This window comes from Pimephales promelas, chromosome 5 (assembly GCF_988280905.1).
Source record: "Pimephales promelas chromosome 5, fPimPro1.hap1.1, whole genome shotgun sequence".
NCBI classification, from domain to species: Eukaryota; Metazoa; Chordata; class Actinopteri; order Cypriniformes; family Leuciscidae; genus Pimephales; species Pimephales promelas.
Window position 1 is genome coordinate 43167959 of NC_142773.1, and position 19667 is coordinate 43187625.

Below are 19667 nucleotides of genomic sequence, written 5' to 3' on the forward strand. Positions count from 1 at the left end.
GAACAAATACTTTAGCTTCACACATTCTTTTAAACCAACAATTGAATGTGTAAGTTTCATAAAAATGCAACATTTTGATCAAAAACCTGAGAAAATAGTTTTTTCTCAAGACTTCATTCAGTAACATTACGCAGTTTTGATTAATATGCTGTTTATTTGACGTATACTTCAGCAATGCTTCTAAAGTTAATTCGTTGTACATATATTATTCGTGTATATATATATATATATATATATATATATACTTAAGTCTTTCAAGCACCAATATTTCCTTTAGCAAATACATATTTAGTGTGCAAAATCAAGACAAACGTGTTCAAGTTTCAAATTTATTGTCATTCTGTTGTTCTTTGCTGAAGAATGTAATGTTAAACAGTTAGCACAGTTTTATTCAGGCTGATGTCTGTGTGTAACCGATAAACATGGATCTTAAAATACAGTTATTAATATTCATTACGCAGTAAAACAACAGATATAAAACATCTTAAATGTATTTTTTTAAGCATTTAATAATAATAAAGCAGGACATTTTTACCCCCTTATGTGTTTCGTTCTCAGGATTAAACACATTATACAGTATGAGAAATGAACAATGTTATAGTTATGAAACTTAATGATTTCATACATAATTTTTCTATAACGATATTTTGCAGGGTGGGTCTGTGTATTTATAAATATAATGTTGATGAGTGTGTAGGGTCGGGGTTACTGGCCTGTGTTAAAGCCTTCCTAAAACAGCAGTGATTATCTACATTAATATGCAGCCCTTGGAATGGCTCATATCGTCGTCTTAAACTCATTCTCGTATAAAAATACCTCTGATATGAACGTCCTCGTCTCACGCGTTCTGCAACGAATGCTTTACAGGGAAAACAGAGAAATTAAAGTTCTGTCATCATCATTTGACATGTCAAACCTTGAGCTCATCCTTTCTGTCAAACACTAATGGAGAATTTTTAAAAGCAACTCGAGTCACACCAATAAAATAAACAGTAAAAGTAAGGGACACAACACAAACTCTATCTCACACACACACATTTTTTGGAGTGCATTTACGTTTATAAATAGTTCGTAGGAACATTTCTCAAATTGTCGCGTCATATTTACGCTCATCATCCGCTCGTCTTCATGAACGAGGCTCCTGCTCTCTATGAATGGAAAAGAAACAGAATAATCGATGACAGAATCTTCATTTCGGGCGGGAACGTCTTTCCCTTTCGGCTCTCATGAAAAACAAACTCGTCAGCAGTGAAAGCGTTGGGCTTCGTTCGTTCTAATAAAGTGCGGTTATCGTTGTGCAGCAGTTTCGATTAGTCCAATCATTATTACACAAGTGCATTCTGGGTCTTCAAGTCAAACATGTTCCACAAACGGCACCGTCGTCATCGTCAGATCGCCATGGTAACTGTCCCGGCAACTGGCGTGAAAATGCACTTATTTGTCTGCAAACATAAACGCAAATAAACTCAAGACCGCCACCGTTGTCGCCAGATCGCCATGGTAACCGCCCTGGCAACGGTTCCTGAGTCGCTGCGGCTCCTCGGCGATGACCTCTGACCTGCACTGGAGTAAAGGCATCTGATAGGACGTGGCTCTCCTCTCGGGCCGGTCCGGGCTGGATCCGTCGCTGGGCCGCTGGCCGTTGTAGAGCAGGTTTCGCCCCTGAGCGTCCGTCTCCGCGCGGAAGAGCTCGTACTCCGTGTGTGGGAGGCGGAGCCCCAACGCCACGCAGCCATTGGTCGGAGTGACGTCCTGCTCCACACCCACACGCCACGAGCCCTGAACGCCACACTCGTTCCCCTCGAAGACGTTCAGCAGAGACGTGGTAGCGAGATCCATCGGCATCACACGCATGTGGTTCACTGGAAGGAGAATTCATTAAAGTCCATTAATAGATCCGGCCCACATCTGGCACAAATGGATTCCACATGGCCCAGATCCGGCACAAATGGATTCCACATGGTCCAGATCCGGTCCACATCTGGCACACATGATTCCACATGGCCCTGATCCGGCCCGCATCTGGCACAAATGGATTCCACATGGTCCAGATCCGGCCCACATCTGGCACAAATGGATTCCACATGGTCCAGATCCGGCACACATCTGGCACAAATGGATTCCACATGGTCCAGATCCGGCACAAATGGATTCCACATGGCCCAGATCCGGCACACATGATTCCACACAGTCCAGATCCGGCCCACATCTGGCACAAATGGATTCCACATGGTCCAGATCCGGTCCACATCTGGCACAAATGGATTCCACATGGTCCAGATCCGGTCCACATCTGGCACAAATGGATTCCACACGGTCCAGATCCGGTCCACATCTGGCACACATGATTCCACATGGCCCTGATCCGGCCCACATCTGGCACAAATGGATTCCACATGGTCCAGATCCGGCCCACATCTGGCACAAATGGATTCCACATGGTCCAGATCCGGCACAAATGGATTCCACATGGCCCAGATCCAGCACACATGATTCCACACAGTCCAGATCCGGCCCACATCTGGCACAAATGGATTCCACATGGTCCAGATCCGGTCCACATCTGGCACAAATGGATTCCACATGGTCCAGATCCGGTCCACATCTGGCACAAATGGATTCCACACGGTCCAGATCCGGCCCACATCTGGCACAAATGGATTCCACATGGCCCAGATCCGGCACAAATGGATTCCACATGGTCCAGATCCGGCCCACATCTGGCACAAATGGATTCCACATGGCCCAGATCCGGCACAAATGGATTCCACATGGTCCAGATCCGGCCCACATCTGGCACAAATGGATTCCACATGGTCCAGATCCGGCCCACATCTGGCACAAATGGATTCCACACAGTCCAGATCCGGCCCACGTCTGGCACACATGATTCCACATGGCCCAGATCCGGCCCACATCTGGCACAAATGGATTCCACACAGTCCAGATCCGGCCCACATCTGGCACAAATGGATTCCACACAGTCCAGATCCGGCCCACATCTGGCACAAATGGATTCCACATGGTCCAGATCCGGCCCACATCTGGCACAAATGGATTCCACATGGTCCAGATCCGGCCCAGATCTGGCACAAATGGATTCCACACAGTCCAGATCCGGTCCACATCTGGCACAAATGGATTCCACATGGTCCAGATCCGGCCCACATCTGGCACAAATGGATTCCACATGGTCCAGATCCGGCCCACATCTGGCACAAATGGATTCCACACAGTCCAGATCCGGCCCACATCTGGCACAAATGGATTCCACATGGTCCAGATCCGGCCCACATCTGGCACAAATGGATTCCACACAGTCCAGATCCGGCCCACGTCTGGCACACATGATTCCACATGGCCCAGATCCGGCCCACATCTGGCACAAATGGATTCCACACAGTCCAGATCCGGCCCACATCTGGCACAAATGGATTCCACACAGTCCAGATCCGGCCCACATCTGGCACAAATGGATTCCACATGGTCCAGATCCGGCCCACATCTGGCACAAATGGATTCCACATGGTCCAGATCCGGCCCAGATCTGGCACAAATGGATTCCACACAGTCCAGATCCGGTCCACATCTGGCACAAATGGATTCCACATGGTCCAGATCCGGCCCACATCTGGCACAAATGGATTCCACATGGTCCAGATCCGGCCCACATCTGGCACAAATGGATTCCACACAGTCCAGATCCGGCCCACGTCTGGCACACATGATTCCACATGGCCCAGATCCGGCCCACATCTGGCACAAATGGATTCCACACAGTCCAGATCCGGCCCACATCTGGCACAAATGGATTCCACATGGTCCAGATCCGGCCCAGATCTGGCACAAATGGATTCCACACAGTCCAGATCCGGCCCACATCTGGCACAAATGGATTCCACATGGTCCAGATCCGGTCCACATCTGGCACAAATGGATTCCACACAGTCCAGATCCGGCCCACATCTGGCCCACATGGATTTCACACAGTCCAGATCCGGTCCACATCTGGCACAAATGGATTCCACACAGTCCAGATCCGGCCCACATCTGGCCCACATGGATTTCACACAGTCCAGATCCGGCCCAGATCCGGCCCACATGGATTCCACACGGTCCAGATCCGGCCCACATCTGGCACAAATGGATTCCACATGGTCCAGATCCGGCCCACATCTGGCCCACATGGATTTCACACAGTCCAGATCCGGCCCAGATCCGGCCCACATGGATTCCACACGGTCCAGATCCGGCCCACATCTGGCACAAATGGATTCCACATGGTCCAGATCCGGCCCACATCTGGCCCACATGGATTTCACACAGTCCAGATCCGGCCCAGATCCGGCCCACATGGATTCCACACGGTCCAGATCCGGCCCACATCTGGCACAAATGGATTCCACACAGTCCAGATCCGGCCCAGATCGTTTCGATATTTTCGAAGAGTCTCACCTCTGAACACGAACTCGGTGCCGCCCATGACGCGTGTGGACCGAACCCCGCGACTGTACCGTCCGCTAGCGTAGATGCTGAAGGCGGGGTGTTTGCAGGCCGGGTCAGAGTAGTGGTAGTATCGGCCTTCCCACGTGCTGTTGTTGTCGTGGAAGATGAAGTGTCGCGTGAGGAACAGAACCTCGGGCCGGACCTCGCAGCGCCGCGACACCCAGTGCCCGTGGAGGCTCACCGCGAGCTCGGGTCCGTGCGGGAGAACCGGCGGGTGGAAGACGTCCGAGAGAGACACGATCCCACACGAGACACAGCTCAGATCGTGGTTCTGACGACAGATGTGATTATCTTCAATTCAGTTCACACTTATTAAATGTTTTATTTTACTGTATGTTACTGTTAATGAACTTCAAAAGATTAATTAACAACAATCAGAAACAATCAGAATTTTTTCTCTCCCCAACACTTCAATAACATCAAGAAAAATTAAAGCTGTTCTTTTGCACACAAAAACATGTGTGTGAGTGCAGCACATAGCAAGTAAATCAATACGTATGACCAGAGAGATTTATTCCAGGCAAAAGTTTGTAACAACCACGATTTTTAATGTTTTTGAGTGTGTTCTGCTCACCAAGACTTGTGTAGTGTCCTGGAGTGGCCACTAGGTGTCGTGTTTGTATCACAAGTGTTGTGTGTCCTGACCAGTAAAGATGTGTGAGGAAGACCTCTGTACTGGTCAGGACACACAACACTTGTGATACAAACACGACACCTAGTGGCCACTCCAGGACACTACACAAGCCAAGAGTGTGTATCTCTGTTGCTGCAAACAGAAGTAAAGCGATAATAAATACAACTCAGTGTATGGAGTCTGATTTATAGTGAGAAGATCCTTAAGTTTATCTGATCAGAAACACAGGAAAAACCTGTTTTATGTTTATTATAAATATTTGTTCAATAATCATTTATATAATAATCATTTGTTTGTAATGAATATGAAAACATTTTATGTTTGCTATTTTTTCCAGGATATTACCATATTTTTATAAAAATAGAACAAATAGGTTTTTGTAACGAATAATAATACATTTATTTTTATAATGAAATTTTGTAATTAATAATATTAATAATACATTTTTGTTAATGTTTAAACACTTCTTTGTAAATTTGCAAATTGCTTTTTAATGAAAAAAATAGTTGCTGTTTTTATATAGATTTTTAATTAAAAATAGTGCATTTTTGTACTGAATAATAATAATAATGTTTCCTTTACATATTAATATTAATTAATAATAATATTTTTATATGAATATATTTTTATATATAAAATATATAATAATTATTTTATATTTTTATTATTTTTTTTGGGGGGGGGGGTATTTACACATTTTTATAATAATAATAATAAAATAATAATCATATTTTTCCTTTAAATAATAATATTAATAATATTTTATATTTATTTTATAAATGTTTTTTTTAATATATATTTACACATTTTTATGATAATAATAAAATGTTTTTGTAATTAATAATGATTCATTTTTGTAATGAATAATAATGCATTTTTAATGAATAATAATGTTTTTTTATATTTATAATTCTTTTTTTATGTTTTTGTAATTTTTTTTTACAAAAAAACCTAACATTTGATGTTGAAGCCTATGAAATGTATTTTCTTTCAAGGATGTTTACATATTTTTTATTTGACATTTGCTTTATTAGCTGCTCATTAGAGCAGTACGTCCCTCTCGGCTGCCGATTACAGTGATTTACCAGACAGTGTTTCCGCAACACATGCCCTGAATGTTTTCTGCGCTCACCTTGGCGTTCTGCAGCGCGGGCTGATAGCTGGAGGGTCTGTAGTAAATCCTCTGCGCAGGTTCGGTGTGAACGTCTCCCAGGTACAGCTCCTCCACCAGGTGATCCAGGTTGTGGTGCAGGTACTGTTTCTCCAGCCTCAGCAGCTGAAGCTCATGCATGGAGAAGTTCAGGCCTCGGTACCAGTCGCAGTCGCAGACGCTCTCGTCGCTCCACAGATCGTAACTCACGTGAGGCTCCCAGGATCCGGGGTCCATCGAGGAGCCTCTGCAGGTGCGGTTCAGTTTCTGACCGAGATCTTTAGCCACCGACGCCGAGTGACACACCAACTGTCGAGACAAGACACGTTTATTTCTACAGTACACTGTAAAAAAAGATTGTGATTTTAACAGGAAAAGACTGCTTCAGTGAAAAGATGGTAAATGGTAAAATAACGCCTCAGTGGAAATACGGTAAAACGATAAATGGTAAAATAACGCTTCAGTGAAAAGACGGTAAATGGTAAAATAACGCCTCAGTGGAAATACGGTAAAACGATAAATGGTAAAATTAACGCTTCAGTGAAAAGACGGTAAAACGATAAATGGTAAAATAATGCTTCAGTGAAAAGACGGTAAACGGTAAAATAATGTTTCAGTGAAAAGACGGTAAAACGGTAAACGGTAAAATAATGTTTCTGTGAAAAGACGGTAAAACGGTAAACAGTAAAATAACGTTTCAGTGTAAAGACGGTAAAACGGTAAACAGTAAAATAACGTTTCAGTGAAAAGACGGTAAAACGGTAAACGGTAAAATAATGCTTCAGTGAAAAGACGGTAAAACGGTAAATGGTAAAATAATGTTTCAGTGAAAAGACGGTAAGGCGGTAAAACGGTAAAATAATGTTTCAGTGAAAAGACGGTAAAACGGTAAACGGTAAAATAATGCTTCAGTGAAAAGACGGTAAAACGGTAAATGGTAAAATAACGCTTCAGTGAAAAGACGGTAAAACGATAAATGGTAAAATAATGTTTCAGTGAAAAGACGGTAAGGCGGTAAAACGGTAAAATAATGTTTCAGTGAAAAGACGGTAAAACGGTAAACGGTAAAATAATGTTTCAGTGAAAAGACGGTAGAACGGTAAATGGTAAAATAAAGCAGCTTCCAAAAAAAATCATGGCCTAAAATGTATGTGTGATAAAATCGTCGAAAATGTCGAATCAAATAAAATATTTTTTTTCTAAAGTTACTCTTTGTAATGTCTATTTGATGCTTTTCTCATTTAACACAATAATGACTTAAAATGATCGTTTGGGGGGAAATACCTAAAATCTCAAATTAACTTGATTAATTAATCGGCACACCATGTAATTAAATAGATTAAACATTTTAACAGCTTGACAGCCCTACTATATTTATATATATTTATAAGTTGTCAAGTCAGCTTCATTTATTCAGCGCATTTAATAATATAGAGTTTCACAGCAGCTTTACAGTGATAACAGGAGATTACAGTCACAGAGAGTGTTTACAGCAGATCTAGAATACAGTTATTGTCCAGATAAAGTTAGTTTCGATTGATTCACTTCCGTTGTAAAGATCATTAATTATTAACTCACACGACACCGTTTTAATTGTAAACAGAAAACTTTTAAAATGTTCCGGCCGCTCATTTGCACGACAACAGTGTTTGGAGCTCGAGAACACAAACCATTATAAGCATAGGGCCCAAAACAATGACCTTGGGGGTCCTCGGGTTTTCATTAAAACTGGAATACTAGAAACATAATAGTTGACAAACTAACACAACCTGTGTGCGATGGATCTGGTAGTCGGCCTCGGTCCCGCCCCGTACGATCCAGGACGCCTGTCGGAGTCGCAGTCGGCCCCGGATGAGGAGTGTGTATGTGGGGTCGGTGCAGTGGTTGTCGGCGTAGTAGAACTGAAGAGCCTGGAAGGTGTTGTTGTGAAAGAAGCGGTACGAGCGAGTGAGAAACTCTGGACCGGGTCGAACCTCACAGCTGCCATGAGGGAACAGAGAGAGTCAAGTCACCTTTAAATTAGCCTGTATTTCATGTTTACGGTAATACACTCTAAAATATTTTCACAGTATAAATACTGTAAAATAACAGTAAATTGCAGGCGACTCTGCTGCAAGTATTTAGGCAACCCGTCACTCACATGAGATCCGCCAATAGCAAACCACAACCATCGAATCAATTCCCCACAAACAAAATCAAGCCCCGCCCACATTTGTTCTTGTTTTAGAAGCCTTTCACTCAGATATACGGCACAAAGGGGAAGAAAAGACTTGCACAACTTTACGCCGACTTCAATGTTGTAAAATTAAATTTATAGATTATGACACAAATTATAAATTCAGTCATTTTTACTGCCAATTTTTTGGTAGTTTATCAGGTAATTTTTACTGCCAATTTTACTGTAGTTTACCAGGTCATTTTTACTACCAATTTTACTGTAGTTTACCGGGTCATTTTTACTACCAATTTTACGGTAGTTTACCAGTCATTTTTACTACCAATTTTACGGTAGTTTACCGGGTCATTTTCACTACCAATTTTACTGTAGTTTACCGGGTCATTTTTACTACCAATTTTACGGTAGTTTACCAGTCATTTTTACTACCAATTTTACGGTAGTTTACCGGGTCATTTTCACTACCAATTTTACTGTAGTTTACCGGGTCATTTTTACTAACAATTTTACGGTAGTTTACCGGTCATTTTTACTGCCAATTCTACAGTAGTTTACCGGGTCATTTTTACTGCCATTTTTACGGTAGTTTACCGGTAATTTTTACTGCCAATTTTACAGTAGTTTACCGGGTCATTTTTACTGCCATTTTTACGGTAGTTTACCGGTAATTTTTACTGCCAATTTTACAGTAGTTTACCGGGTCATTTTTACTGGCAATTTTACGGTAGTTTACCGGGTCATTTTTACTGCCAATTTTACGGTAGTTTACTGGGTCATTTTACAGTCAATTTAACGGTAATTTATCAGGCAATTTTTACTGGCAAATTACTGGGATTGCTGTGTGAAAGGGGCTAATAGTGTCATAATTCAGATCAATTCAGTTCAAGTTTTGTTCTCATCTGATACTGTCAGTGTAGTTAAATCGATAATATAACTGAATACTAATTGTCTTTTAAAAGAAAAGAAAAGAAAAGAAAGACTCTGACGCTCTCACCTGGTGGACACCCAGTGGCCCTCGATGTTGGGCGGCATCTGGACTGTTATGCGGGCACCATTATGCAGGTGTTTCAGCATGTGGAGGCACTGTGTGTGTTTGGACGGCCAGCCGAGACTCTTCTCTAGCGCCAGACGAGGGGAACGACTGTCCGACGAGCCCTTCACACACCCTGAGGACACCAAACACAGCAACTGGTTAGATGAGGTTTCGGAGGCTGTGTACAAGCGTGATCAACGGAACGAGAGGTCTAATTTATATTTTGATGTGCGAATATTTCGGACTCAGTTTGCAATGGCCTTTAAACGGCACAATAGGGAAAACAAGACTTGCGCAACTTACACTTTACACTAAATTCATAAATTATGACACAATTACCAGTAAATTATGTCTGTCTGTCTATCTATCTATCTATCTATTGAAATGATTTAAAAATATGGATGGATGGACAGACAGATGGATGAATAGATAGATAGATAGATAGATAGATAGATACTATCTATCTATCTATTCATCCATCTGTCTGTCCATCCATCCATATTTTTAAATCATTTCAATGTAAAACACTTTGAATTAGCAGTTATAATTTCAGTTTATGTTAGTATTGAAAGGGTTAATTAATTCTGTAAATCCTTGAGAACTGTGCGCATGAACGAATGTAAAAAGATCTGCAAGTAAACACTGTAATGACACATGGCTTTAAAGATACTAACTACACATCGTTTAGATCAAGCTGAATGGAAAGACTAATTCCAGAAAGAACCCCTGTAGAAACACACACACACACACACACACACGTTTGAACGTTAGGGGATATAAACCTGTAATGAATGTGGGAACGAGCTGTTGCTTTGGACAGAGATGAGGTATTATAATTCATTTTTAAATGTGGTGTAATGACACTTGGAGAAAATAAAGCTCATGGTTGAGATAACAGCGAACACATTTCTGGCCCGTGACCAGGACCGGCATACGGACGCCAGATGAAAGCACAAAACCCCTGAATAGCTGCAGAATTTGAGGACTAAAACCTCGGAAATTAAATAATTTCAGTGCCTGAGGCTTCAGGTCTATATGAACACACATTCCAGAAACATCGCAAATATATTCCCAAAGTAGGAAACTTCATGAGGAGAAACTGCGTCTGCCTGAATCCGAGTCAAGAGAGCATGCGGAATAACAACGTTTCAACCATGAAGGAGTGCAGAAACAATCCAATGCGCGACACAACATCTTTTCAGGACCTTTTAACCTTTTTGAATAAAGTCCATCACTTTTTTTGTGATTTACATTATAATAATATTTCACTATTTTACTGTCTTTTGGATCTGCTGCTTATTTCAAAAGAGACTGCTAGTGTAAAAGTGCTTAGTTTGTTCCTGTACGATGCAAAAATCGAGTTATGGATTTAATATTCGCTAGAGGGATCAGTGAACCGACTTCTATTCTGTTTCTGTCTTGTTTCTCACACTAATCTTGAGCACTTTCATGCTGAAGCGAGCAGAGCCAAACACTCGGGTTCTTCCTCAAAGCGTCCACAACTCTCGAGAGCCGAGACCAAACCACCAGAACACTTCCAGCTGGCCCGATCCCATAACAGCACACACACACACACACACACACACAGCTCCATCCTAAAGCGGTTTAGCACACGTGTTCAGGGCCGCTTTCTTCCGGACAGCCGCTTTAACGGCCCTCTCGTTCATTCTGATTATATATACAAGTTTATGAGCTTGTAGACGTTTTAATAGATGCATGATTCAATGGAGGAAAGGGTTTCATGTGGATAAGAATAGAGACACGCCACATGTATTTAGAGGAGGATGCCAGATAACAGGGGAAAGTTACCAGCAAACGTTCTGCCATACTTTAATAATGTCCTCAAAAGAAATCCTTCATGCATCGTTTATTTAAACATTTCAGTTGGAACGCTTTTTAAATGCTAAATGAACATTCAAATGTAACATGTTTTGCAAAATGGAACGTTCACAAAACCGTTTGAAACATTTCAAATTTAAATCTTTAAATCATGAATGACGTTTTGATTTATGGGCGAAACTTTATCTTTCAATTTCAACTTTTTGCTAGTTGTAAATAAAGATTTATGAAGTACGTTTTAAGAGAACATATTCATGTTTAATTCAATTTATTTCTAAATAATTGTGAAATTTACAATTCCTGAGAGAAAATCATTTTAAACCCGATTATTATGTATCAGAATTTGAATATATTAAAGGGCTCATTTCAAACTTTCATTCTTTTTCCCAGATAATATTTGATAATTTTAGCAATGTTCTGAGCCAAAAACATGTGTTTTGTCAGATTATTCTGCTGTTCAATCATTTGTAAGTCACTTTAGAGAAAATGATTAATGTAAGCAATGGAAATGATCATTCTGTCATCATTAAACTCATACTAACTCAGATCATTGTGGTAACACATCACAATAATGCTCATTAGTTAACATGGACTAATAATGAACTGCATACATCATTTATTAATCTTAGTTAATGCTAATTTCAACATTTACTAATACTTTATTAAAATCTTGCTAACATTAGGCCTTGTTAATGCACTGAACTATCATGAACAGCTGTATTTTTATTAACTAAAGTTGACAAAGATTAACAAATACAGAAATGAATGTATAGCTCATTGTTAGTTCACGTTACTAATACTAATATTAACTAACAAACCTTATTGTAAATGACATTGGACCCCATTGACTTTCATTATGAAAGACATTATTAAAATCATAGGGTGAGTAAACAATGACAGCATTTTTAGATGTTCTGCATGTTCTTTTCTTTCCAGTGTGTATCTCACAGTTTGAGCTTGATTATGATTAATATCTCGGAGACACCTGCAGTGTGTGTTCTCTCTGACCCGATCCCGAGGGTTCCCCTTATTCCCAGCACACTGTAATCTGGCCTGAGACTGGTTTACGCTGCTGGGAAAGCCTGCTATAATGCGCCACTTAATTGAATGTTAGATTCTCTTAAACACCCTGCAAAGTGCATATGAAAATATCTTTTTATCTCTCGGTCTGTTTGATGAGGTTGCCAAACGTTTGTGTTTTCCAGCTGATGAAACGGGTCAAACACAGTCCAGTAACTGGGCTCTCTTCCCAAGTGACACTTTATGAGATCCACTCACGTGTGTGTGGAGAAAAACAATATTTTATGTTATTGAATCCTTAATAGGTTACAATCTCTACATTCTACATCGCATAATAGTGCAAACTATCCCCTAACACAGACACACACACGTATCTAATATATATTAAGTGCCAAAAATAACCCATATAATTGAAATTTTAGGGCACAAACAGCCGGTTTGTCTGACTTTATAGACTCCAATATTAACCCCTTACCTTTCACCCCCTTTTTGAGAATAGGGGTTAAAATGCACTATTCAAAGTATGATTTGGAATATACCCAAGTTTGGTCTTGTTTTAAAGGAAACACTCAGCAGATTATTGCTGAAATGGAAACACTTCAAAAAATGAAAGTATGAAAAAGTTATGGAAGTTTAAATTTACATTAAATCAAATATACTGTACTATATATGTTTTATTTTATATAAAATATATATTTTACAAAATATTTTTTACTCTAAAATTACTATAAAATCAAAGCCATAAATCTAACCAAGTTATGTTCCAAATTTGAAGTTGATATCACAAAAATTTAAGTTCGCATGAGATTTTGTTTGGGCGTAGTACCAAAAATAGCCACCGGGTGCCATTGAATTCCATTGAATTTAGTTGTATACAACATATTCATAATTTTCTGTCCATTTCTGTCACAAAATTTGTGACCTTGAGACACAGGTCTTTCAGACAATATGTGTTTTGTCAAGATTAGAAAAAGTTTTGATCATAAATTATGAAATATAATGATGCCCAAAAGGGGAGGAGCCTGATAAAATAAGTACCGTTTCTATGGTGATGCAGCACTTAATTATAAAACGGTTTTCACAGGATGAATTCTGAGTTTATAAGCTTTCAAATGATACCTAATTTATAATAACTACTAAAATATGTGATATAATAAAAAAGGTGATAAAAAAGATATTATATTTTAGAGGATAATATATATATATATATATATATATATATATATATATATATATATATATTATAATTTTAATTGAAAAATACTAGATTATATGTTTTATTATATGAACTTTTAGCATAAAAACAGAAGTTTCAATGATTAAAAGTGGGTGCATCGACTTTTTGTGACAAAGGTCAGACCTCCTGTGCGCAGATTTTTGAGGTGCACTCTTGTCATAAATTCGTCAATTACTCCTCCTACATAATTTGTAACACAAAACAGGGGTAGAATATCTAATTAGAAGTCTAAGACCTTTCCAATTATATTTAATTTAATTTGTCATAATTAGATTAGAATTTAAGAAATATAGTGAAGTAGTTAGGCGTCCCGGTACCAGGACGGTGACAGTTATGACCCTGCAGAGAAGATCTAATCAATTAGCCTATTAGGCTACATAAAACTGACTGAGCTCAATTAACAGTACAGAATCAGTGTTATATTATAAGATAACCGTTTTAAAAGAATCTATTCACGTTTTAAAAGAATCTATTCACAATTGAATTCACTAATAGATAAAACAGCAAATGCTTAAATATGACGACAATCTGATTTTAAAGCAGATTCGACTTTGAATAGCCTACAATTTAAGTTGTAACTAATTGTTCTTTAGGAAAGGTTTTAAAAAGCTATATCTCTGCGTTAACTATTTTGACTGACAGCTAGTCAACACGACATAGCTTCTGACCGACGACATTTCTAATTGATATGATTATGATATTAATATTCTATTTACAAATGCATTCATATTTGCAATCTCAAACAGCAATGAAACTGAATGCAAACACTCACCGATCGCCACGAGCAGCAGAAGCACACACACAGCCATTGCTATTCCCACAGAAGGAGATGACCCTTCCTCAGATTAAACACACATGAAGTTTCTCTTTTATCCAGAACTATCTTCACTCCGACAACATCCATGAGACGCGACGCGCTGCAGACGCGCGAGGACACACATCTGAAGGACACACACTCGCGACACACACGCATCGATTCATATCGCGATGAGTTAGGAGAACATGCAGCAATCCGCGGAAAACCATGACGGAGAACTCGAGAGTGTGTGTGTGTGTGTGTGTGTTCACCACATCAAACAGATCCTGATCTCAGAACAAGTTAAGCTCCTCCTGTTAGAGCCTGCAGAGATTTTTGCACAGGACATTTCTTTTTCTTGTGTTAAATGTCTAATTAAATGTATACGCTAGTTCAATCTCTAAATATACATCCACGATGTTTGTCTTCATAATCTTTAATCAAAGCGAAACACTTTTCCTCATTATCAATCCGTCTTAATGTGCGGGTCACGTGATCGATTCTTCTGAGTAATTTTGCAAGAAAAAAATTCTTTAAAACTTTAACATTAAATTAATGTAAAAAAAAAAACACGTAATGACTATACGAACATTATACGAAACATTCCATTTTGCAAACATTATCAAACAACTATCGCAACATTTAAAAAATCTTAGATAATGTCCAACTAAAACATAAATAAATAAATCCATGATCGAATCCTTATTAAAGCAACAGAAGTTATTCAGTCAAGAGGGGTATTTTTCTTCGTCCTTTGTTGTTTGATGAAGATTATAAACACAGATAGCAGGAATATTCAACCCGATCTCACAGCAATTAGATTTTTATGTGGTGGCTAATTCTTACAAATTCAAACAACCTCACTCATATGAATTAGTGCGATTTTTGTTAAATCGTACATATTTTACGAGTTTTCCAATTCGTATGAATTTGTACGAATGACCTCCCTCTGACTCCGCCCCTAAACCTACCCATCACGTGGATTTAGACCCCGCCCCTAAACCTACACATCACATGGATTTAGACCCCGCCCCTAAACCTACACATCACATGGATTTAGACCCCGCCTCTAAACCTATACATCACATGGGTTTAAACCCCGCCTCTAAACCTACACATCACATGGATTTAGACCCCACCCCTAAACCTACACATCACTTGGGTTTAGACCCCGCCCCTAAACCTACACATCACATGGATTTAGACCCCGCCCCTAAACCTACACATCACATGGGTTTAGACCCCGCCCCTAAACCTACACATCACATGGATTTAGACCCCGCCCCTAAACCTACACATCACATGGGTTTAGACCCCGCCCCTAAACCTACACATCACATGGATTTAGACCCCGCCCCTAAACCTACACATCACATGGATTTAGACCCCGCCCCTAAACCTACACATCACATGGGTTTAGACCCCGCCCCTAAACCTACACATCACATGGGTTTAGACCCCGCCCCTAAACCTACACATCACATGGATTTAGACCCCGCCTCTAAACCTATACATCACATGGGTTTAAACCCCGCCTCTAAACCTACACATCACATGGATTTAGACCCAACCCCTAAACCTACACATCACTTGGGTTTAGACCCCGCCCCTAAACCTACACATCACATGGGTTTAAACCCCGCCTCTAAACCTACACATCACATGGATTTAGACCCCACCCCTAAACCTACACATCACATGGGTTTAGACCCCGCCCCTAAACCTACACATCACATGGATTTAGACCCCGCCCCTAAACCTACACATCACATGGATTTAGACCCCGCCCCTAAACCTACACATCACATGGATTTAGACCCCGCCCCTAAACCTACACATCACATGGATTTAGACCCCGCCCCTAAACCTACACATCACATGGGTTTAGACCCCGCCCCTAAACCTACACATCACATGGATTTAGACCCCGCCTCTAAACCTACACATCACATGGATTTAGACCCCGCCCCTAAAGCTACACATCACGTGGGTTTAGACCAAAATACGATAGTGTTGGAATATAGGCTGCTGTCACTTTAACATCTGACGCGGATCTGACACACATTTAAGAAACTCCCCAATAACGAGCATTTCAACATAATTTTTTTTTGTTTTTTTTTTGTCTATTCAAGCAAAAGAGACATTGTTTACAGACATCACACCAGTACAGATCTGAGTTCTGTTGTGCGTTTATTGTACTGGAATGAACGATAGCGTGATCATATAATGTGACGCTAGACTAAGGATGCCATGAAAAAAAAACGGATGCTGCATTAATTGATATTAAATATTTAGCAAAATTAACGTGTTAATTGTGCATGACAGCCGACTTGAAATGCAAAAATTCGCCTTTATCAAATATAAAAACTATTCATTCTTGAAGCTCAAACTGCAACGCCGAGGTCACGGGTTCGATTTCCAGGGAAAGTATGCATTGATAAAATGCAGTGCGTTTCACTTGGGATAGAAGTGTCCGCCAAATGCATAAATGTAAATATAGTCCCAGCATTTCCATTCCTCTGAAATGAAGGAGTGAGACTGCCAGATGTGACATTTACAGACTTTACATGAGTCTGAGACTCTGAGAGATGTTTTACATGTGGATTCACTTTAGCACGACCAATGCAAACCTAAAACTTACACTTTTCTCATCACTTTCTCATCCTCACGTTGTTGAAAACCTACAAAACACAAACTCAAAGCTAGATGTTCAGCAGAATGTCTGAGTAGTATTTTTTATTTAGTTTATTATTTTTCTGCATATCAGAAATCTATCCTGAAACCAATTATTTCAAGGCTATTTGATGTCTGAATAAAAAAAAAAGTTTAACAAGAATGTCAAGAATGTCATTAACATGGTTATTTCTTGTCGTTATTATGATAATTGTCCTCTTTACTTTCATTTTATTCTTTGACGTCGTCGTCATCCAATGAACACGTGTTTGCTGCTTTAACTGAATTGCTTTGGCAACGCATATATATTTGTGAAGCAAATGAAGCGCTCTCTTGGGTAAAAGAGCTCCAGATCGACGTGTTTGAGGGAAACGGCGACAGACTTCATGCTAAAGTGAATCCACATGTTATTCCCTCATCTCTTGTAACGTGTAGAAAAGTCTTTGTACATGTTGATCTGACAGACAGTGAGTCTCAGTCCTTCAACCGAGAGGAATGGAAATGGTGTGACCATATGGAGAGAGAGAGAGAGAGAGAGAGAGAGAGAGAGAGAGAGAGAGAGGAGCAAAACAAGGCGAGCTTTAAACGGGCTTGAGTTTCTCTCAGTTCAAAGGACTTTAATCTTTTGGTTTGGCAGCAATCAGACGAGACTTAAGTGGGAGTGAGACGCCTCTCTTTCTCTCTCTCTTTCTCTGTGTCTCTCTGTCTCTCTCTTTCTCTCTGGCTGTGGATGTTGGTGAATCCTGTGAAATGGTGACTTCACCCCGATCTCTATTGTTCGAACTTAATGTTTTGTGGAAAACCACATCCTGTGAAACACCACTCCTGTGAAATTGCTCACCAAAAACAATTCCTTTTTTTCCTTTGCGCAATTCGTCCAATTCTGATGTAACGGCTGAAGTCTGAAGAGCAAAGACAGATGCTTCAATGAAAGCCTTCAGAATCATGTTTACTGCGGTGATTTACAGCGGCCGAGCTGTTTAAAGAGGACTTTTACAGAGTCTTGATGTTGTCTAGAACAGGTTTGATCTGACTTATCCTCATACGCAAAGTCGAAGAATTTATTAGGCTATCTTTAATTACATGGGACGGGTAAGTCCATGGAAGCTTCCATGTCGTTCTTGAAAAACTATAATAGCAGAGAGGAACAGAAAGCATTTTGTGTTTGATTTCGGACCCGATTCCCTGACCCTAAACCTACCAATCACCAGCCTATACTTCTGTATTGTCTGGTCAATAGAGTGCCGAAGTGATGACGTCACTTTGTAGGACAACTCGGAAGCTAGCGGCGCATGGGTTCCCTCGGTCACAGACCTTATTTGAGGCGATTTAGCAAAAACCCATTCAAAAGTCCCATAGAGCGAGGGAACCGTAGTGCTAAAATGGTAACTCACTTCCGCGTTTTGGCCTACAGAGTGACGTCATAACTTCGACACTCTATAGACGAATCCGACGAGCGTTCTGTGTAGGCTGCCATCTTGTGGCGACGCCATTACTGAGCTGTTACACACCCAGATAGCAAACTGACATTGACTCAACATGGAAATATGACATCGAAACAACGTTGATCTGACATTGTTTTGCTCATCGAATTAACGTTGAACCAACGTCAGACGCGTCATTCTTTCAAAACTAACGGAAAATCACCTTGAAATCAACGTGTTGTTTCAACGTTATGAAAGCAAACCAATTTTCGATTTTCATTTAGCTTTGAAGAATGCCGCGTCTGACGTTGGTTCAACGTTAATTCGATGAGCAAAATCAACAATGTCATGAGAGACGTCGTTTCCACGTTGATTCAATGTCAGTTTGCTGTCTGGGCAGGCATACAGACATATGCACCGGTATGTAAAAAAACCTCGGTGATAACGCGAACTCACCCTCGATGACAGCTACAGCCAGGCAGAATGACTTGTTGGTTTGATCTGTGACTGCAGTGGCCTCCAGTCACAGATGAAGGTACAAACGATCTTACAGATTAACGTTATTTATGAAAATAGCTTGGCAAGCTAGCTAGGCTAACGTTTGCTAACGATGAAACTATAAAAAGATCTGCCTTTGGCAACAATAAATAAATAAATGAATGAAATCAAATAAACAAATTCATGTTTTTCATTTGTGTCCATTATTTATCTCATTTTCACATTGCAACAGGCAAGGGTAAGGTAACGTTACAGCTAGAAAGTATACATAATATCGACCAATTAGTGTTTTTAAACCATGGAAAGAGGTCAATATAACAGCAGGAAAACAATTATGTCACATAACGTTACATTTAGCTCAGGAAAGCCATTTAATGACCATAATTGAATAGAAAAAATAGCAAGAGAGGAGATTTTGCTGATCATTATACCACATATTTATTAATTTTTTTTTACTCTCATTAAATAATTGTTATTATACTCTAATGTCCACGTCTTGTACTCGCCCAGGAAATCTGTAAACCGTACGGCACCAGACAGGGGCAGTCGACCCGGGGTATTCACAGTGTTTTTTCTTCAAAATTAAAATTTTACTGCCACCATTGAAACAATTTATAACGGAAACTGTTTACCCACTCGACATTATACAAGGGGTACGTTGTAACGTTAGTGACAGTCGTA

The 19667-nt window shown here is 40.1% G+C and overlaps 1 protein-coding gene across 1 annotated transcript; it reads right to left on the reverse strand.

Moving 5' to 3' along the window:
- Window positions 1-315: 315 nt before the first annotated feature.
- Window positions 316-14653, reverse strand: LOC120471319 (protein APCDD1). The gene is made up of 6 exons (XM_039661124.2): window positions 14368-14653; window positions 9461-9632; window positions 8060-8270; window positions 6273-6599; window positions 4456-4777; window positions 316-1862 (listed from the first exon to the last, which is right to left on the reverse strand). The coding sequence occupies exons 1-6, from the start codon at window positions 14402-14404 to the stop codon at window positions 1435-1437; spliced, it is 1497 nt and encodes a 498-aa protein (XP_039517058.2). The 5' UTR covers window positions 14405-14653; the 3' UTR covers window positions 316-1434.
- Window positions 14654-19667: the final 5014 nt, after the last annotated feature.

Coding starts and splice junctions, on each gene's coding strand:
- LOC120471319 (XM_039661124.2), bottom strand. CDS start 14,404: ATGGCTGTGTGTGTGCTTCTGCTGCTCGTGGCGATCG. Junction 6,600..8,059: donor ACCAGATCCATCGCACACAG/GTTGTGTTAGTT, acceptor TTGTCTCGACAG/TTGGTGTGTCACTCGGCGTC. Junction 4,778..6,272: donor CCGCGCTGCAGAACGCCAAG/GTGAGCGCAGAA, acceptor ATCTGTCGTCAG/AACCACGATCTGAGCTGTGT.